The 23905-nt window shown below is 28.5% G+C and overlaps 1 protein-coding gene across 1 annotated transcript; it reads left to right on the top strand.

The window, feature by feature from the left end:
- Positions 1-6909: 6909 nt before the first annotated feature.
- Positions 6910-22658, top strand: chinmo (Chronologically inappropriate morphogenesis). The gene is given in 6 exon segments (XM_065501053.1): positions 6910-7225; positions 19470-19687; positions 19758-20437; positions 20517-20667; positions 20741-20975; positions 21103-22658. Coding segments are annotated over 6 exon segments (2400 nt in total). The 5' UTR covers positions 6910-7107; the 3' UTR covers positions 22101-22658.
- Positions 22659-23905: the final 1247 nt, after the last annotated feature.

The following is a 23905-nucleotide window of genomic DNA, read 5'->3' as shown; positions in this document are numbered from 1 at the left end:
TCCTTTATAGAAGTGAATAGAAAAGAAGACATCAGAGTTAAAATATCGATAACTTATTAAAAATATAAAGTAACTTCACACTAATTGCGAATTTAAAATTGTTTAATATGAAACTTGTTTTATTAGAACAGTTTGAAAGTGTTTTAGATACTAAGTTACTCGTCCTTTAGTACTTGGATAAACGTTAGACACTGAAAAACATTACAAAATATTTTCAAACGAATTCCTTTCCTAAAATATAATAAATATTTTTTAAATTGTAACTGTTATACAATTTATTAATACAGATGCGCCTACTAAAAGAAACAAAGTATCCTGCTGAAAATCTTGCTGTTAAATAACACTTTAATTTTAAATAAATTCATATTTATAAACAGGGAATACATATTATTAAATATTACAAATGTTTAAAAATTTAGCTAGAATATTCGAACACTGCAACTGACATGTAAATAAATATGTATGTATATAGCAACTACATATTGACTCTAAAATCTTAACATTTCATCACATAGTATATTACAGATGTTGTCCTTTGAGAGTTTCATAACAGTGGCCATATGATTTGTATTTTTTTTTTAAATAAATTTGTAAAATAATTTCTAAAATTTTATGCTGGAAATAGATTTATAACAAAACTTATGCATGGCAGAGAAAATCAGCGGGATATACATATAACATACAAACATCCTTTGGTATTTATTGCAAAACCATATGAGATCTACTGAGAACAGATGAAGGATGAAGACTGTACCAGCAAAAAATAAAAACAGCAATGTTTTGAGACAAAATTGCATAAGGTGGCAGGAATATGAAAAACAAACACAGCAACAATACATATCAGCCAAAATTATACAATGTTTGTTTGTCAACAAGTCTTGTTGTCTTGTTTACATTGTTTTTGATTGTATTTGTTATGCAGTTAATAGTTCAGTGCAGTAGAAAATGCTTCACTTCACTCGTATGGAAATTCTAAAAATACATACAAATTCAATACATACAGTATTTGTTGTTTTGTTTTTATTTTAAATACAGTAAATACTATAAATGTAAATACTCGTAATGTGTGTATTTTTATTAAAGGTCTGTCTCCTGTTTCTAAAAAAAAAGTTCTTTATATAGAGATTTCACTGTGCAAATGATCATGTAATCAGGTAAACAATAAGAACAAGCATGTACTTTTTTTACATATGTATTTATTCTGATTTTCCATATAATGTAACATGTAATTGTGGTTTGAAATGAATGAATGAGTGAATGAATGTATGAAATGTATGAATAATATTTATGAAATATTTATTACAAATATTTCATAATTGTTTGACTGAATCTAACGGTATCTATTGTTATTGTTTAGCTATTTGCAACCAGTTGACTCTAGTGTCTCACCGATAATAGTGCATTGTTAAACAATATTATAAATATTTATAAGAATTCTCATTTCCTAAATATTACATTATTATTACAATAATATGTATGTGTATCTGGAATGTAATCAAGATTAAACGTGTTTGGAAAATTTCAAATAAAGTGAGGAAATAAAAATATCCAAAACATTGGAAAACAAAAAGTGGCATAATAAAAAATATATTAAAAAGGTATATATTGATTACACTGTGCTACCAAATAGTGCTTTTAGTACATGTTATTTAGCCCATTTTACAACAGTGTTTAAAATTTCATATTTCTTTTCGAAATTTTGATTGTTTTTAATTTATAAAGATAAATTTTAAAATAAATTGAAATTAGTGGTGTTTTTGACTTTGATAAGTGTTTTTTCTAACTTTTTCTTTAAAAGCATACAATTTTCTTAAATATGTTTAAAGCCTATTTAATAGTTAATAAAACAAGCCATATTTTATTAAAATCTGTGAAAAATTATAAAAGTTATTAAACTTTTTCTAAAGCTTAACATAAATTTCTGTTATCCATATGCTCCTCAAAATATGTTTGATTTTTTTGAATAATTTAATAGTATGATTTTAGGCGCCGATATAAAAATTTTAGAATAAAGCCGTTAAGTAAAATTTGGATAAATTCTGTAATTTTCACTCGATTTCTAAAAATAAAATATTGTTGTATTCAGAACAAAAATTATTTTCGATTTATATATGCTTTAATGTAAAAATTAATAACCGGAGTTTTTTTATACTAAATTAAGCGAAAACCAGTAAAATTTATAAATAATTTTAAGAGATCCGACAAAGTTAAATCTGGAAAAATACGTAATCCATTTCGAAAGAGAAATTTTCAAATTTAAACCAGTATTGTTGATATCGTTAGAGGTTTTAGTATTAAGCATCTTAATAATGCCTTTAAGAATATAAAATTTCAATTTGTGGTTAATCGACCTACTGGAAAAATTAACATTCCTGGTTCAAAATTAAAAATTATAAATGGGATGATGAAAATTCTTCTATTTAAATCTTAGTTCTTCTGTGTCAACTGATTTTCTGTTAGTGTCGAAAAATCTATAAATATGTATAATCGAATCATTTGATTGTCTACAAATCCCTGGAATTCTCGGGAAATTTTTCCCGATTAGGAATCCTAGTAGAGAAATTAAAATTTGAAAATATGGAAAAAAATAAAAATTTTAAATAATGTTGAAAACCATTTATTGGCAATCTATTGACGTGCCTTCGATTGACACTACCAGTGTTTATGTAAAACTTTTTGAATATTTATTCCTACTATATACAACACTCTATGTATGTAAATCTGTTTCATTATTTTTTTGCATATTCTTCAAAATGGGGGAGCTTATTTAGCATTATTTCTTATTTTTTGCTTAAGCGGCGTTTCATATTTTTTTTTCTTAATTATTGATTCATATACTGTCGTCGTCATCACCGTTGTCATGTGTGCATTTTTGTGGTAATTTTATATTTAAGCAATAATGTTCCTTATTTGTTTGTTGCTGTGTTTTAAACAATAAATAATATTTTTTTCTTCAAAAAAAAAATATATATATAAAAAATGAAACAGTTTAAATGCAGTCCAATGAAGACAAGTACCACACAACTATAAAGAAGGGAGAAAAAAATCTCCATTTCATTAGAAGGCGAATTAAAAAAAAATCAAGAATATGTAGCTTTTTGTGGGCTCTTCTTGAAAGGTATACAATTTAATTCCAGGAATTTTAAAATACACAACTTAAACTAAATCAAATCAAATACTTTGCCGACTTAACCTTGAATAAAAAAAAAATTAAAAAAATAAATAAAAAAAAGTAACCAATAAAGAACAAGCTGAAGAAGAAACCCAAAATGAAGCCAACCAGCAGTTACAGTAACAAAGAAATGTTTAAGGCAAATGCATCTTTGTTAAATACATAATGTTGTTCACTGGGTTGGCTGTTAGTGTTGCTCCTAGTAACCTTGATACTGGCAACACACATACATACATGGCTTGTATGAGTATGTTAGATTTCTTGGCCTTATTTCTTAGAAACTGCAGGTGATTTTTTTCTCTCTTCTTTTTCGATATTGTTGTTGTTAATATTTCAAAATTTTGTTAGTTGGTCTCTTTTTCATCTCTTCTTCTGGTTTATTTAGTGAAGAGCATTTAATGTTTGAATTGTTGTAGAAGCTTGTGTGTGGATGCGTTTTTGGGTTTCCGCGAATTTGTTTAATCGCTAGAACAAAAATTTGTTTGCCAAATAAAAGAACAAATAATAAAACTTTAAAATCATTGAATCTATATAAATTCAAACTCAGTCATTTACTTACGAACACAAACAAAAATATTGGGCATTTTTAAAGTCATTCAGTCAATTACTCATTCAGTCATTTCGAACTGTTGCATATAAATACGTGTTTAACCCAGCAAAACTAAAATCAAAATGCTTTATTTTCGGGCCGCAAAATAAGAGCTAGTGTTTTGAAGGCCTGAAGGTCTTCTTGCACTTCCTCAAGAGTTTTTTATTACATATTTCAAAAAAAAAATATTTTAAAATTGGTTCGGGCTCTGAAGTCTTTAAAGCTCTCTAAGCTAGAAGACTTTATGTTTTCAATTTCTTTTATAAAGTAAAAGAATATATGTAGATTTTCAACTGTATGTTAATTGTATATGAACTTTGAAATTAGTGAAGATTTTCTTAATATTTTTGTTTTGTTTTCCTTTTATTTTTCAATTTTTGAATTTAAAGTTCATTTTTTTTAATTTCTTCTTTGAAACGAAATATAGTTGTTTATATATCTTTAAAAACGATTGTGTTTTTAATAAAACAAGCCATTTTTTATTAAAATCGGTTAATAATTGTAAAAGTTATTAAACTTTTTCGTAAGCATATCATATATTGTTCATACGCATACATCTTTGATTTTCTTATTTAAATCATGGCATATTTTTAGGTGTCAATATGAAAATAGTGTGGAAAATTAAAGTAACTGGCTGTAATAAAGTTGTATAAGTTCTACCATTTTCACGCGATTTAAGAAAATGATATATTATTGTATTGAAAACTAAATTTTCTTTTAAACTTGGTATAAAAATATAGTTTCTTCAATAAAAAAAAGCTAGGAAAAAAAGCCAAAGTAAAAAAAACACTGGAAAAAATATTGAATTTGTGAAATTGTTTGAAAAATTATTTCCAATATGGGATGTAAACCTAATAAAATGTATACATTTGGAAAGCTCAGTATTTCTTTTGTCTAAAACTGTATAAACAATAATAATCAATGAGGAAATTACTGCTTGAGGGGTACTATTATAAGAACCTTCCAGAAAATGTTGATTCTTTCTTTTTAGAAAAAAACCCAACATTTTAAGTGTTTCTGAATTTTTTAATATATGTAAACAAATTGATTTTCTTGCTTTGTTGAATATGCAATTACAATGAATTTTAAATATTTTTTTTTTTGAATTTTTCCAAAAAAGTAATGAATGAATAGGTTATACATTAATAAGTTTGTTATTACGTGAGTAACTCAGAAAAATTTTCATCTACTAAGACCCCAAAAAGTATATTATTCTTGATCTGTATGAAATTATAACTTAATGAGATTCCCCAACAATGCTTATCATTGTCCTAAGAAGTTTCATATTGGAAATAACCAAACAGTAAGACAACCTCGAAAAATTTTTAAGTATTTTCGCAATCATCATTACGATAAACAAACTTTGAAAGACGAGAGTGTACTTCAAGTTCTAAGTGGCGGATTTCCACTTTGTTTGAAATAAAGCTTTTTAAATTAAATTTAGAAAATGTTTGGCTGGGTTACTATTTTATATGTTTGTTATTCAATATGCATTTATTTTGATATTGACTTCATTTCGTTTTTTTGTTGTTTTCTTTGTATTTAACAGCAAAACGGTTTATTTTTGTTGCTGCTTTTTTATAATGTTCCTTTTCAAATTCTTAAGAATTTCATGTTCAAACAGACATTCTTTTGGTTTAGAGACAAACGAAGAATAAAACGCCTTAAGGGCTACTTTTTTTCCTGCCTGGCTGTTTGTACTCTTTGATTGTGTGTTTGATGTATAATATGTTCAAGGATTTGCCATAAAATAAGGTGGGTTTTCTTAAAATGTATTCTGTGCAGTATTTAAAGTACCGTTAAATAACGCCTACATACATCTTGAGTGGAATAAAAGGAGAATAAAAATGCATATTGACTGTATGGAATTAAATTTATATCTTAAATATAATGGTTTATTTTAAGTTACTGTATTTTTTTTAAATAATTTGGCCAACAATTATTAGCTTGTTTTTATGGTAATTTCTGGTTAATGCGTTTGTCTCAACAATATTTCTGTTACAGCAAACAAAAATTGCAGCCTTGAATATTACGATAGGTAACATAACACATAAACACATGACAGCAAATAAAGTCGTCAAATCTCAGATATCAAATGTTTTGTAGTTTAAAAAAAGTTATTGAATGTAATGAAATTGCATTTGATTTTGCCAAACTTCTGTTATTTCAAATAATTTTTGGATATAACAAAGTTAAAAATGGTTCCAAAACAATTTAATTTAAGTAATTTAATATTATAAAGTTTTGCCTTATTAATTAAAAATTTAGCTTTGTTTCTATAGTTAAATTTTATTTTATAGCAAATTGAATTAACTAAAGTTATGGGCCTTAGATTGGCCTTATGGTTTAATATACCTATACATCTAAATAATGATTTAAAATTCCTGGAAAATTTGATTATTTTTCTCCAATGCATTTTGAATATTATTTTTTTTCCATCAAACATGTTGTTGTTTTTGTTTTTTAAAGAAATGTAATTTGAAACCACTTTATTTTAAATACATAAATGTCATAATTTTGTCAATATAAAAACTCCATGTACATGTATTCGTTTTATCTCCACAAATATTTTCTTATTAACTGTTGTGCATTGATATCTTATTCTTATTTAAATAAATAATTCTTGTTTTCTGATTTTCATTGCAGCACACTTAACGCTTCATAAATTGACAAATAAAAACAAAAGAAACTATCAGCAACATCTTGAAAATTAAAGAAAACAAAAACTAAAGAACTTCCTGTATTTCAACGATTTTTTATTCAACAAACAAATACAAAAAGGATTCATTTTGCAACAACAAAACAAATTATAAAAATAAATGCTAAAAACGCATTTAATTGGGATTATAAAAATTCAAAAAAATTCTGTTTGGCATCAGCATCATTCTTATTATCGAGAAAATCTCTTACAGGCGACAACGACGACTTCCACAGCAGTAGCACGGAGTTCAGCAATAACGTTAAAGAAATTTACGAAAAACTGTCGCTGTTTAAGAAAAAGACGAAAAATTCATATAAGAAAAATTCAAAATTTATGGTTTGGCTCTAACGTTTACCACAACAACAACAAATAATCCCAATTGCAACAACACCAACATCAAATTTACATCAAAAACAAAATTCATTAAATTTTGTTTGTCATAGTTTTTGTTTTTTTTTGCAAAAAGTTAAACAAAATTCAAAATTTTTTTTTGTTTAAAAAGAAAAACAAACTAAAAGGAGAAGAATTATTATCAATTTGGCTGTTTTTTTAAGCATCAATTTCTTAACAAATTTGGTTTTGAAATCGTATTTGGATTCAACATATTTTATTTCTTGGCGTTAATTATTTTTATTATAACACAACATGGATCCTCAACAACAGTTTTGTTTAAAATGGAACTCGTATTCATCAAATTTGGCCATTACGTTTTCAAATCTCTTCAAATCCGATTTATTAGCAGATGTAACATTGTCATGTGATGGTAAGTTGAGAAATTTTGTTTTTAATAAATTTAAGGAACTTGTAAAGAATACTTAAGTCTTGAGTCAATTGCAATTAGAAATTTAAGAAACTTGTGAACACATTTAAAGCCAAATGTAATTTGTGATATTATTCAGTCATGAAAATATTGGAATTTAAACAACTTAAACCGGGACTGAAAGAAGTCTACTGCATATGAAGTTTACGAACTTAAACCATTATTTCAGGGGAATAGCTTATAACAAGATTCGAAGATAAAAATATTCAAATCTTTATGTTGATTATATAATTCAAATAGTTTTCTTTCCAAACCGAATAAGGGAATACGAATATTTTCGAATGGAAAAAAACACAATAGCCCTCCGAAGAGTTTAGATAGTTACTCCGTAATTCGATTCGAACGAAAGCAATTTCGAATAACAAAATATTTAGCATTTTGTTTAAATCCTTAAATTTACTTTTTCGAATCGGCTCCCCTGGGTGTCCGTAAACTCCCTGGGGCACAATTAATAGTCAGCAGGGAGATGGAATTTTCTATCTAAAATTAAAAATGTTTGGAAGTTTTTTAAAGCTAATTCTTTTCAAATTCAAAAGCTGTTAATGCCTTAAAATTTTCAAGATTATTTAGCCATCTTTAAAATCCCTTAAAAAATAAGCACGCAAATCTTTAAACAAACCATAAAAGTTCAAGAAAAACCTGACCTAAGATAATTTGCGAATTTTACATTAAAAAATAAGGCACAACAACAAATATTTGTAACCTTTTAAAACATAAATATTTACATATATAGAAATTTAGTATGTAAAAACATTTAGAATGAACAACACATACCGTGTATTAGGTTTAACGCACATTTTATTTTGTCTTCAATTTAATAAAATTCTCATAAAAATGATAATAAAAAAAAAATGAAGAAGACACTCAGCAAAAGAAAAGGACTTTTCTTTAAATCAATGCTGTTTAAAATAAACTGAGAAAAAATAAACAAACAAGCAAATAATTTAACCCCAGACAGACGGATGGACGGACAGACAAACTGTTAGATATCTGTATAAAAATGTTTTCAAAAGGCAAAAAATATTGATTAAAACGATAGAAAGAAAACTGAACTTAACAAAACAAAATAAAACATAAACATGCTTTGACAAGGATATTTCTGTAAATGAATTACTTTTCTTAACAGCAGAGACAAATTACAAACAAACCAAAAAAAAAGAAGGAAAATCACGTCTACATTGTTAACTTAATAAACAGTCATTAGTTAAAGACACGTTTGTAACAACATAAATTGTGAAAACTCCAGTTCTTTGACACAGATACCTAACTATAGGCTGTCGTTTAAAGTCTGTTAAATGTTTGGAAATTTATTTAAATATTTTTATTAAACAATTGCTTTAAATGAAGATATATGCAATAGATGTAAATTTGTTGTTCCGTATGTAATATTGAAAGTTTTTCCTGTAACATCCTATAACAAATATTTCTAAATTCTTGATTTCAAATTCAAAATTCCAAGTCGATTATGCTTTATTTTGTTTGTCTGTATAAATAATGTTCACGTTCAAAATATAAAATCGAAATGAATGAGATTCTTTCAGAAGGTATATCAATGTTCTAAGCTTTTTGTTATTGAAAATTATCTAAATCGGTTTAATATTAAAATAGTTGTTATCCAAAATGTGAGACAACCTCATAACAAAAATTATGTTTTTAAGGAAAATACTGTTCATTGTTATAACCTTTGTTTATTTTGTTGTAATCAGTACATAAGTTAAATGTTTATAAGTAAAATTATTCAATTTTCAAAATGTATAATTCCATACTTGTCCTAGATTAATCCTTATTAGAGTCATAAACCTAAATTAACCCTTTTAAAAATAATACTCATATTTTTTATACAGGCTCTAAAATATTATTTACAACCATGACACTAGTCTAAAAACACTGCGTCTAAATTTGTCCTTTTTGTAAAAAAATCTTCAATCAGCGACATTTTTGGAACCAACTAAAGATGTATAAACCTTTTGCAAACTGCAGCCAATATAAGCTTAACCAGTTTTGTTAGTTTCCAAATATATTTGTTTCCTATATTCCCTTAATGGAATAATACCTTTAAAATTTCAACTCTAAAGCCTTGAATTACTCATCATTTCATTTACTTTAAATGCGCCTCAAAGTAGACAATACTTTTTAAACCAAATTCTTATATTTGGCAAAATAGTAGTAAGTATGTGTTATTTTTTTAACACAAAACAATAACAACATCATATTCTCAATTGCCTCAAGGAAATCATATGGTAAACCAACACAATAATATTACAACAATATTAAAAAAAAATATAAACTCAAAACAACAAACCAAAATTACACTTTCATTACAAGGGGATTTTAAAGCCATTCCTATTGTTTGGCAGACACACATGATATTTTAAATATCACCAGAAAGAAATATTTATAGGAATATTAATCTAAAAGCAAATATGAATGTTTTATTTTTTTTTATTCAACACCCTGATACAAGAAATGCAGTCAGCTCCCTTTTGGTTAACGCTTCATTGCTGGCTTAAATCAAAAGGAAGCCTACTGTAGCAGGACATCACAAACAGCAGCAGTATTGCTAACATCGCCATCATCATCAAACAAATATAGATGACAACGTTATGAATACATTTGATTTGTTTTGTTGTTGTGTTTATGATGATTTTTTATGGCGATATTAAAAAACCACAATTTGTCTCCCCAAAAAATATTTAAAATTTATATTTTTTTTTTCATGCATGTGTGTAAAAATAGTTAAAAGGAAGAGTAAGTAATTCATACTTATTTTTTTTTTTTGCTTTGCTTTATGTGTGGTTTTATTAAAAGGATTTTCAAGGGAGTCCAGCTGTGTCCTCCTTTCAGTAGATTTGTATTTATATATGATTGTTGTTATTTGTTGGTGGGTAACAAATTTTAATCAAAAATAGTACTTTTTTGTTGATTGATTTCAACAAATATGAATATACTATTTTGTTATGTATGGTCATTTCCAGCCAAAATAAGAGTTAGATACAAACAAAATGTCTTTCTTTGGGGTTAGAGTGGGATTTTTTAGCCGCAGTATTAAGCTAAAGGTGTATTAAATTTTTTATACGAATTTATCAAATTGTAAATTGTAAACAATTGTTAATACATATTAGCTACTGAATATATTTTGTATATTTAGCCTTAACTTTAGGGCCATAAATAAAACTTGTTACAAAGATCTGTAATATTTACTTTAAACCATAAAAAAACTAATACATTTTATTTTGGCGCCTAAAAGTAGGCAACAAAGAAGCAATTTGACTCAAAACAAATCAAGTAATAACAAAATCTAAAATTTATTAAAGATTTATCAAACAAAATTTTGTTAGAGATAATTATTATAACAATTTTATACACAAACTTAGATTTCAATTTAATACAAAAGTAGTGAAATTGTTTCTTAATACTTTCTGCAAAATTAAAGCAATATTTATAATTTTGCCTACACTTAGGCACTTAAAGGAAATATATTTAATGTAAATAATTTAAAGCATACATTTAGGATTTCTTTTATGAACTTTTTAAAGTGCTTATTTAAAACTTCATTTAGGGCTACAAGCATTATTTATTACCCCAAAGTTAAGGCTAATTTTAAAGGACTTTACAACCACTACCTCTTAAAAACATTCATATGTATGTATGAGTATATGCGTACGTTGAATGGTCAATACTCCTCAAAATATGCTTCATAAAAATGCCAACTTTTGAATTTTGAATTAAAACTAAAAAAAAAGAAATGGCTATGCGTGTGTTACCTTAGATATCACTTGCTGTATGATGTATGGCTACATAAACACAAATAATCGTATACACTTGTACATCCATACAGTTGAAGCAAATAGATTTTTTATTACTCTTATTTCTTCTAAAGAACACTGAAGTTTTTTTCCTGGTTTGCTGATATTTGCCCGTTTGTTATGATATTGAAAATCATACAGTACGCCAGGATTTCAATATCCTTTTTTTTTGGTTTACTGGCTCTTGGCCAAATACCCGAGCACAATGTTGAAATAAAAAAATGTGTGTAAACACTTCATATTCACCCAACAATGTATAAAAACTTCTTAATACTTTTTTAGTCGCGTTTTTCTACGCATCATATGAATTTTTTTCTTTTGCCACGTTAAATCGATTTTTTTCCATACATATTATTTTATTAAAACAAAAAAAAAATATTCCTGTATTTCCGTAAATTTTTTAGTTCCGGGCAGACATGTTTTTTTTTTAAATATATTTAAATTCATTGTTTTTCCATACGCCAGACTTACAATAACTACTCCTGCCATTATTTTGTTTAAATATAAGTGAAATGGTTATATTCCCTGAATTTTAAGACTTTTTCATATTCATTTATATTTATTTTCATATTTTTTGGTGGACCATCCGGTCTCTAAGGTTTGGGTTTTGTGTAAGCTTTTGCTAACGATGTTTGTGTATTGTCTTCTGATATGTTTTTTTTTATTATTTTTGGTAGAAAACAAAGTTGTTGTTTTATATTAATATTTACGTGCTATCAACAAATGACTAAACTCATATGTATGGGTAAGTGTTGGGAGTGTTTTACAAAATTTTTATTATTATTCAAACTTGAAAATTTTGTTTAAAAATTGTATAAAGAAACAATACTGTATTTCCTTAATATTACACTTTTTTCGCGTTCGTCCATTGGAAAAATTTTCAGATTTCTGCGAAAGACTTTTATTTCTATATTTTTACAAAATCAAATTGTATTCTAGTCAATTAAACAATTACTGAGAGAATAAAATTTCAATAATTTAAAGAATTTTGACAAGAAATATTGATAATACTATGGGAATTCTGCACCATCAATTTCAATGGTAGAAAAGTGATTTATTAAATCTCAGTGTGGCCGTACAAGCGTAGAAGTTAAGGTATCTATACCCACGATATGGTGTTGGCCGATCGGAGATTGTGGAAGCCATAATCATCTAACATCAGTGGTTTAAATTTTGAATAATCACTTGGGTATAAAAAAGCTTTCTGCAAGATGGCTGCCGCGTTTGCTCACAATCGGATGCAGTTTTCATAGCAAAAATTCATGAATTAAGTTACGAAATACTCACTCTTCCGCCCTATTTTCTGGTTTTAGCCACGAGTGACTATTTCTTCTTTCCAAACCAGGAGACTTATGTTAAAAAATAAAATAATTTGTTATCCAAAAATCTGTGTTATTTGCTCGTAAAGTTTTTACAAGATTAAATTAATATTTATTTATATATTTCTTTAGTGAAAACAATATATATAACTTTATAACTTTCTAAATTTTTTACTTCTAACGCCTAAAATTACCCTTTATTTCATATGATTTAAATACACCACAAAGTATGCAATACTTTTAAAACAAAGTTATTACATATTTGGTCAATTCACAAGGTCTCTTATAAGTCATATTGTCATAATGTCTTAATAGATCTCGACTCGGCAGCTCGGCTTAACAGACACTTAGGCATTCGGCGAAGGTCTCTACTGGTTGGTTACGATAACACAATAAACATAGCATACAGAGTACTATTATTTTAGGACATTTTTTACTTGAAAAACAATAAAAACCATTGTGAAATATTAGGACATTATGACAATATGGTCTCTTATTAACCTTGTGAATTGACCAATTATATTATGCAAAAGCAACAACAAAAAGTGTTTGTTTTTATAAACACCCTTTTCATATTTTTTTTTAATATTAAAGCGTTTTTAAAATAAGTATTCATTAATCCTCAGTGTTAACTTTGGATGCAATGATTACATTTGAGTTTGACAAATAAATAAATGATCAGATGGTCTAATAAAAAAATAATTGAAAAAATCTTTTCTATTCTTAACTTTGGCATCCTGTAGCTTACCCTGTATTCAAAAAGTATAATTTCATGTTTAATTTCAGAAACACTTATGTAGATCTACCTCTATAATTTTTTTGAGTGACAATCGCAAATTTATAAAAAAAAAATTATCATTTTCAATATATTTTCCAATATGTAATTTAAAACTCGTTTTATAACAACTAAAGGCCGGCCTTATTCACAAAATTTTTTTTTTGTTTTATAAACCTTTGATAAATTAATAGGTATACATTAAAACAAAATTTTCCAAAATTTTTAACGGTTTTTATTAAATTTACATATAAAAACAAGCAAAATAAAATGATAATTTGTTCTCTCTGTCATACGAAACTCTCCCTCACACTTTATTCTTGCATAAAATGCGGAAATGCTTTTACGCTTAGAATAATAACAAAACCACGAAAAAACGCAATATTAATAAACAAATAAATATAGAAATACAACAAAAATATAAATAAATAAATAAAACAAATAAAAAATATTGGTTGTTGTTGTTGACAATCATATTCTCATACTTTTGCTTGCACACATACATGAATACATTTGCACAAAAAAAAAATAAACGATTGTGCTGATGTATTTTTTTTGCACATTCGTAGAATTTCGGCATAATGTTTACATTTTGTTTAGCTTCTTCTTCTTTCTTAATCAAAATGACGTTTGCTGCGACTGCAAAACGAAATGAATTAACAAATTCTTTATTGTTGTTGTTTTATTTTGTTTTGGTTCATTTTATTCTTCGGGGTGTTTGTTGGTATTTTCGTTAACCGGCTGGTTGGTTGTGTTTTAAAATTGAACGAAATTGTACTACGAAATTGAACTAAATTTTCGGAAGTTTTGCGCGTGTATTGCATACCCCTTGTGTCTCCTACAGATAGTGATGACAGAGGAGATTCTAATGTTGATATTGAAACTGAAATAATAAAAAAAAAAACAAAACGGGAAAAATAAATAGGTCGGGGTATGCATATATACAAACATACTAAAGTTTTTTTTACGTTTTAACTAATAGTGGTATTAGTTGTAGGTATTTTATTTTATTTATTAATATTATACTCAGTTTTGTTATTGTATATGAAACGCCAAAAAACAACCATTTCAAATTCAAAGACGCAAGTGCAGTTTTTTTTATTTTGATAATTTTATTTTTTCAGTTTTTTTTTTATTTATATACATACGTATAAAAAACACTTGATAAAATAACAAAAATAAAATATTAAATTGGGTCACTGTTAAAAAAGTAACAACAAATATATAAAAATGTACTGGGAGCCTATTTTTTATATGTGTATTCGCAATCCCCTGATGCCTTTCACTCCTCTTAGTTTGTTTTGCATTAGAGTTGTTTAAGTTAAATTAACTCAACTAATTTTGCATATTTACTATGTCAATTTTGGTTTAAAATTCTTTGAACTTTTATGAATCATCATAGCTGTGTATAGTATATAAAGGTTGTACTTAAAAATATTTAAAGGAATCATATAATACAAATGCAGTCATATAAATATTGAAATAATCTCATACGATTTGGTGGTATGCATGAACATTTTTCATAGAAATCATTATGCAATTTTTTATATTGAGTAATAAAAAATTATTTACTTTTGAATATTTTCTCAATGTTTAAGATATTTTGAAAATTTAGAAATGCTTTTTCTGCTTTAAATATTTTTTTATTATACATATTGTTGCTGTCCATGTTTTCCAAATATATCTGTTGCTCTGAATATGTCTGTCTATAATATAATCTTATAAAATTTGGCCGTATCTTTTTAAGTTATATTGAAAAATGTAAAATTTTCTTTAACAAATTCATAATTTTTAACAGTAGGGTTCTTTTCAAATGCCTTTTATAATTGTTTTATTAAAAATTTTAGTTGCCTTTTTGTTAGATATACTACATATACCAAAAATATATAGTTTTAATACCAAATCTTCAAGAACACTTTTATTTTATCATTTCAAAATATTTTTGAGTTTAAAAAAATGTGGACCAAAGAGCTCACACTTGAAAGAAAAATTAAAAAATGTTTTATCACAAAACTTATTTCCAATAAAACAAAAAAAAATAATGGATAAAATCAACATTTCTAAACGATCTTTCAAACTCCCTGTGATGAACTTTGAATTTGAAACCCTGTAGATCACTTTGTTGACAAATATGATTTTGACAGCTGAGTTTCCTCTCTAGGTCTTTCTCAATCACAAAATATTAAAATCTATTTATAACAAAACATACATATTTGCATCGAAGTAAGATAAAGAACCAAATTTCACATTTCCAAAGTCGATGTGATCAACTTTGACAACCTGTAATTCGCTTCATTTACAAGACTTCCTGTATAATTTTGTCTTTTTTTAAACCAATTTCATTTAAATGAAATTTGTGCTTTCCAAAGTGTTTGCTGGGTGGACGCAAAATCATTTCTAAAGTAAACTTGCATATCATTTGAATAAACCAAAAACAAGAAAGCATTTCAAATTATTAAAAAATAATTTGTTCCAATTTCAGTTAAATATATTCACATTATTATTTGTTGGTTTGTTTGTTTGTTTTTGCAACTCGTGCAGTAGTTATGAAATAAATTCTTATCAGTTGTATGAATGAGTATAATTTCCAAGCAGCAGTGTGAAGAAATATTAATTTATGAATTAATTGAGGTTTTACGTTCTTGATTTAAAATATTTGAGAGTTCAATGCTAAATGTTAATGAAATGTTGGATTATGATTTTGGTTCTTTTTTTTTTCATTTTATATTTTAAAACTAAAAATGATGATAATTATAGCAAAGTAAATTTTTTAGAATTTTTAGTAAATTTCTTATAAAATTCGGGATAAAATTATGAATATTTTGTTTTTTTTTTTTATCGGAAAGGTGAAACATGGCAACAAAATGCTAGCATATATTTAGGCTGTAGTTTAAATTATTAGTTGGTATATGCTTACTAGGGTACGTATAAAGTATTAAGAAAATAATTTAAACATATTATTCAGAGATCTGCATTTAACATTTAATTTTGCGTGTACTTTGATGTGCGGCAAATAACTTTGACGCCGGTTAACTAAAGGAAACGCACAAAAAAATCACAACCATTAAAAAAAGCCAACTAATGAAAAACATGAAAAATAAGGACATCCACAATAACAAAATGAAATATATATGTTAAATATGTATATGCTAAAAAGTAATAATAAGAAAATAAAGAAAAATTGAAAGTTATCCTTAGAAAAAGACCTTGAACCCATAAAAAATCATGTCATATAATAAATATGTGTATGTATGTATATACTTACATACATACAAACTTATATATGTACATAGATATGTATATAAGTACTTTGTATATATTAAATATATAGAATATAAATAACATTACACTGTTAAGTATGTATACAAAAACAGACACACAAACTCAAATACAGTATTATAGAAAAAAGGAAAATAAAAACAAACAAATAAACAAAAATAAGGCCAACTGTAGTACTACTATATATACATATGTATGTATATACTCATATACATACGTATATATAACAAAAACAATAATTTCCTTGGTCTTGAATCAACAAAAAACATTTTCTCCCCAAACACGAAATTCATTTCAAATAATAACAAAGACAACAATGAGAAAAAGACGAAGACGAAATCATCGTAAACGCGCCAAATCGTTTAACGACTTCAAAAGGAGTGCAACTTATACATACTCTTCTAAACACAGCGAACCAACCCCCAACCACCCACCTACACACTCACTCACTACTGACTACAATAGTAGTGTTGGAGGAAAATTATCGACATTTTCTTGTGAATGGTTTTTGCTTTTGAACTTTTGGTCCATAAAAACATCTTAAGGAAACACGCAGCTGGAGGGTGATATTTTATTTATTTTGTTTTTCATGTCTATATACTTTGCCATTCAAAAAGAGTGGGTACTATTTATTCATCTCTGACAGGTATAGAGTAGATGAAATGAAATAAATAAACACAACCAACAACCGGCAAAAGAAAATATCTTAAAACTGTAAAAATGCACGCAATGTTAAGTTTAGGAAAATAATGTACCAACAACAAAACGAAAATAAAGTACCAACAGCAAAAAGTTTACGAAAAAGGACAATTTATAAGGTTTTTGGGACTTATTTATTCTATGCTTTAGTAATAAATTATTGTCAGAAAGACATTCAACAAAAAATCAACTGGAAGATAACTTTAACAGATGCAATTCTGGAGAAATGTCATATATGTAGAACTAGAATTCTTTTGAATATTTAACACCGACATTTTTATTTAAATTGACCAACGGACTCTATTGTTATACTTTTGTAGGGGCAATATTATTAGGCCAAGCAAGGACATTTGTTAGATTTCAATAGATTAAAGAAGTCCTAAGCTGAACCACCTAAATAATCTTTTGTGCAGCCCTACGTTTCACTGTAACAGGTTGAATTCTCAAATTCAGCACAAAATCCCTTGGGACAACATGCCACCTCCATGATATTTCGTACTACATGACTAGAGTTTTGGAAATTCCGCAAAAATTTTCAATTCCGAAATCCCGGGAAATTGTGCAAGAATTCCCGGGAATTATTTTCCTTAGTTTTATGTGATGTTTTTTGAACTTGACTTTTTCTAAAAGTTGAGTAAAGCTCCAAAACAAATGCAGAAGATTAATACAACAAAAAATATTTAACCGAAAACGACAAATAACAAGTTCATTAGACCCTATCATCCCAAAGAATACTTATATTCATTATTTAGAGAGTACTAGCGATAACAGAAACCACAATGTCCTGTAAACAATACCGTTAGTATCCTAGGTCGTCCTTACCATAGCTTCTGGGCATTGCTCTTCAATGGCGAACAAGCTCCGATTCAATCTAGGATACAGACGTTTCTCTGACATATCATATTCCAATGAAGTAAGGGTTCAGTAAGTAGAAATTTAAATGTTCGAAAATTCTCCTTTTTGTTTCAACCATAGAGAAAACACATAGAGGGGAAACTCTCCTGCCAAAGACCTAACTCAATTGTCAAAAACCTAAGTGGTGAGAATGTATTAGTAAAAAAAACTATTGTGCTGTTTTTCTATAGCGAATGAGCGTTTTGAGTAGACGTTTTATATGTATTTTGTTTTTGTTACAATAATAAAACACATGTTAAATTTCCACTCAAAGTACTCGTTCGCTATAGAAAAACAGCACATATGTGAAAACAAAAACAACACTCGTATGTGTAACTTTTTTGAGTAATTTTTTTGTTTGAGTTTTTTTCGAGTTTCCGCTCTATGTTCTCTATGGTTTCAACTATAGAACCCTAGTACAAAGCATAAGTTTAACCTATTCTGTGAACCAACTTGATCAGCTACTTCGTATCACCAAGTCCCCTTGAACCACTATACAATATTGGTATACGAAAAGTTCTAGGCAATACAACTCTCTTATACATATTTCCAAAAATCTTGAAATTTTGTTAAAATGAATAACAAAAAGGTACAATTCCTTCGTTCCATTGGTACGAATTTCATTGCGCATCCCTGGGAAATCAACTTATTTCACGCATAACACGAGAGGAGGAGTAGTAAAAGAACAAATTTCATGCTTATATAATAATTTACCAACAAAAATAATGTTTTCTTGTTTGGCAACTTTTTTGCGCTTTGTTTATGGGGCACTTGTTGTATTTTTTCTTGAAACTTTCTACTTAAGAAAATTTGAAATGACAGGTCGACAGTTGTCAACACACACACACACAAACAGTCAAATAATGTTACTACCTAACAGCCAAATAAAAAAACTCTATGATTTACAGATCTATTGCTTGATTTTTTTGTCGTTAAAGAAAAACTAAACTAAACTGAAGAATATGTAAGTGAAAGTGTATTGGAAAACACAAAAACAATTTTTGGAGCAAGAAAAATCCTTTGGGGAAAATGTGGGAAAATTGAACAGCTGTCAACTGTGTGCGTGCTAGTACACTTACACACACAGCACACTTATATACACATACATAAATATCCTGCTGTTAGAGTAATTGTTTTTGAATTTTTCAACAATTCACAGGCTTACCCTCCTCCCTATGTGCAGCAGTTTTGAGAAAAAGTACTTGTTTTTACATTTTTTTCTTTAAAGTTGTTAAGAAAGGTTTCTATGACAGCTTAGGATTATACATATTTAACCAGAAATAGGCGTTTTAAAAGCAATACATACAAGAATATAAACATAAAGCATAATTTTAGATTCTTTTAAATAGAACAAATTTTAAGAATCCTGCTGTAAACTGAAAGTTATACCAAATATTTTTAATTTTTTTTTCCAGGCACAGTTTTTAAGGCTCACAAATTAATATTGGCAGCATGCTCGAAAAAGTTTGCCGATCTCTTCGAGACCACACCCACAAATGGCCAATGTGTGGTTATATTAGAGGCTACATCGTCCGATAACATGGCTGCTTTGCTGGAGTTTATGTACAAAGGTGAAGTGCATGTATCACAAGAGGCTCTCAACAGTTTTCTGAAATCTGCCGAAAATTTACAGGTTAGTTAAACAGCAATTAAGCTTGAAATCAAATTTCTACATGAAAGGATTTGTTGTGTGTTTTATTTAGGTAAAAGGTTTATCAACAGAAACAGGCCGTTTGGCAGCACAACAAGCCCAACAACACATTGAGTCTTCGGCTCTGGAATCGCCCAATGGTCGCCGTAGCATACGCAACAGCATAAGCGGCGGCAATGGCAATCTTAGTGGTTCCGGCCTTGGTGCTGGCAATATGAACAGTCCCGCTGGTGGCATTAATGCCCCGGGCGGCGGTGGAGGCGGCGGTATAGGTATGCCGGATCGCTGTCCTAGTACTGGTGGCATTGTCACAGGTCCCCCCGGCGCCGTAAATTTTGGTAGCAACAACAATATAGGTGGTGGTTCTGCCGCTGGTCTAGGTAGTGGTGCTGGCGCCGCTCACCATCTCGGTGGTTCTACCAATAGTTTGAAACAAGAATGCGATTCCCTTATGCACCCGAGCAGCTCAACGGTGGGAGCTATGCCTTCATATGTGCCGCCCATGTATCATCGTCCCATGTCCTATGAACCACTGCGCAAGCGTGCCCTCCGTAGCCCCTATGCCGAACAGGAAGTCCGTGGTAGTGTGCTACGCGATGGCTCCAAAAATCCTTCAGAATGTCCCAGTCCCATAAGCAAACCTCCCTACCACAGGCCATCGTCGAGCGCCTCTTCAAACGCACCTACCGAAGCAGACACCATGCACTCGGAGAGAGCATCACCGCAGTCAAGGTGACTTTTTGTGATATTTGAGATGAAAATAAAAGAATGTAATTTTAAGTAAAATGAATATTTTGGAATATATTTACAGCCGTTTTGATAATCACAGTCCCAGCACTACGGGCGGCAATGGTAATGTGCCCAGCAGTTTGGATAGATCTGTGAAATCGGAGCGTAACAATGGCAGTACAAAAGAGGCTAATAACGATGATGATCATGACGATTTGGACGAATCAAGAGAAGTAAGTTTGTCTTTGCTAATTAATGAAACAGAATAAAAATTAATTTTGTTTAATGTTTGTTTGTATTTTGTAGAATTGTGCTGAAGATTTAAGAGTGAAATTGGAAAATTCAAATTACTCACCTCCACCACCACCCACCTCAATTACCTCACCCACCACACCTAGCGCTTTGTTGGAGAGTCTAAAGAATGCTGATGGTACATTACCCGGCAGTTTAGCGGCTTCAATAGCTCCCGCCGATATGTTAAATGTCTGGAATGCCACTAAATTGAATAATAAAAACAGTGGCATGGTGAATACAGCTGATGGTGAGTAATAAATGCAAATAAAGCATCCTAACAAATGCAAAAACTGAAACTTAAATGTAGTAAACAATTGGCTAAAACGTATTTTTCAAAATTTTCCTCTTTTTTTTGGGTAAACTTAACTTTAAAGGCAAAAAACTCAAATGCTTGTATTGCGATCGTTTGTATGGTTACGAAACAAATCTAAGAGCCCACATACGACAACGCCATCAAGGCATACGAGTTCCCTGTCCATTCTGTTCGCGCACCTTCACCCGTAACAACACCGTACGCCGTCACATTGCTCGCGAGCATAAACAAGAGATCGGTTTAAGTGCTGGCGCCACCATTGCACCAGCATCGGTAGCTGCCGCTGCAGCAGCGGCCGCGAATCATTCACAATAGGATGCGGCCGCAACAGCGGCGGCAGCAGTAGTTATGAGTGCACAAAAGGAAGAGGCTAAACAACGTAAACGTAAATCATTGAAAATGGCATTGGAGAAATGCATGCAGAGGCGGGAAGCGGCAACCACAACAACAAACAACACCACCACAACAACTACACATACAAATATGATGAACACATCTTTAGCAATGTCCACATTTACTTCGTCCTTATCATCTACAGTTACCACAACAGTGGCTAATCTATCTACAACAACATCAAGAGATATGTTAAGTCCAGAGGTTTCGTTCAATCTTCTAGCTAACAAAGGCCCCGAAGTGACCTCCACCCCTCAGAAATTGGCAAAAGATTATTCCACCCATGAAATGGAAATTTTAGAAACCACCGAAACCGAAACATCCCTGGATACATCCGCCGAGGTTAATGCCTCAGATATGTGTGAATCCAGGGAAGAAGAGGACTTGGAATCAGAAACTTCCATTAATAGTACAACTGCCAAAGAAACCACACAACAACAACAACAGGAGGACAAAATCATGGAGCAGTACGATGACAAACCTCTTGATTTTACTAAATCACCCACAAAAAAACTTCAAAATGATGATAACGAAGCTAAAGATGTTGAAGAATATTTAAAATCAACTGCCGTTATTAAAGAAATTAAAACGCCCTCGAAAGATAATGATAATGAACAGGTTAAGGATAATGACCTGAAAAATGCCGCCTCTTTAAAAGAAAACTAATTGCACTCGTCAAACAAAAATTTAAAACTACTGTTGCAACTGCTGTTGCTGGGTAAAAAAACTAAAACTGAAACCTAACAAACTCAACAAATAAGTTTGTAGGGCGTTAATAGCATATGAAAAACGCCAAAATGATAAAATGTTCTAAATCTAAACTAAAGCCTAAAAGCATTTTATATTTTAATTTTCTGTTTGTAAAAATAATAGTGTTTTCTTTATTAGTTTATATAAAAAAGAAAACCAACCATTTAAATACTTTTCGTTTTCTAAACAAATTTTTATGTTTATTGTTGTTTCAAACTAATTAAATAATAATTTTTAAAAAAATATGAAATCGTTAAAAGAATTATAGTCAAAGAAAGTAATAATACTATAAAACAAAAACAAAACAAAGAAAAAATAAGTGAATCCGACTGAAAAATCGTTTTCAGGGTGCTAATTTTTTTTTAAATGGAAATAAAAAATAACTTATGTATTTTTTATACAAATTGAAAAAGGAATAATACGAAACAAATGCAAAAGATATTAAAGTGAACTTCTTTTTTTTTAAACAAAAAACATGAATTTACATATTGAAATTAAAGTAAAAAACAAATTGATTAAAACAAAAGCCTTACGAGAGAAACAAAACAAACATACAAACAAAACGCAGAAGAAAATAGTTTAAAAAAATTGAGTAACTTAATTAAACAAAAAAAAAAAACAAAGTTTGAACGTTTTTGGATTGATTATGATTATAATTTTTAGTTCTTTACATTATTTTGTTAAACGAAAACTATATAGAAAAAAACAAAACAAGAAAATCAAATGCAATAATTTTCCTTTAAATTAATGAAAAAACAAAACATACAAAACTTCAACTTAAAGAAAACACTTACATACTTACATACAAACAAATACACAGCAACATTACAAAAGTACCTTAAAAGCGCAACTGGAAATAATCAAAGCAACAATTAACAAACAAAAACTAAACTAAACAAACAAACAAAAAATAGCAATTTGCAATAGTCTTTTATAAACCAAACTGCAATAGAAACAATAATAGCTAATAATACATTAAAACAATTTACAATTTTTCTTATTATTATTTTTTTAAATAATGTAAAAAAGTAACAACAAACAATGCTTCCATAAATTCAAATTACACACAGTACAACTTCTTTTGTTTTAAGAAAAACAAGAGCAATTGTTATAAACATTGAAAGATTTTTCTTTTCTTTTTTTTTCTTTTAACACAGCAACCTTAAAAGTATTTTATTTTTATTTTTCATTTTTATTTAATTCTATTTTTTTTTAGTTTTAAAACACTCTCACACTTCACCACAAGTGTCATTATTACCTACATACATACAACATACAATACATAATTATTAATTACAACATACAATAGCTTCATTATTTTTATTATTATTATTTAAAAAAAATAGAGCAACAAACAAACAAGCAAAGAAAATAGTTATAAACAATTTAAACAAAAGTAATAGTAACCACAAGTACCTGCAATAACTTAATATGAATACAATATTTTCGTTAATTTATTTTAATTTAAAAAACAAAAAACATACACCTACAAAACTAACAAACAAATAGTCAGAGCTTAGAAAGAAGTTTCCTTCATCATTCTTATACTATTCTTATACTTCGTTTGTATATATGGTAAATATAAAAATAATCTAAGTTACTTCCCAGCTCTGTAGGCGACATTACAAAACACAAACCGTTAGAATTCTATTTTGTTTTCTGTTTTATTATTATACAAGAAAACATACCTCCCCTCCCCCTATATCTTTTGGCCAACTCAA

The sequence above is a fragment of the Calliphora vicina genome, chromosome 2, assembly GCF_958450345.1.
Source record: "Calliphora vicina chromosome 2, idCalVici1.1, whole genome shotgun sequence".
Classification (NCBI taxonomy): Eukaryota; Metazoa; Arthropoda; class Insecta; order Diptera; family Calliphoridae; genus Calliphora; species Calliphora vicina.
Note: the sequence above shows the minus strand (reverse complement) of the source record. Positions and strands in the feature narration are given on the sequence as shown.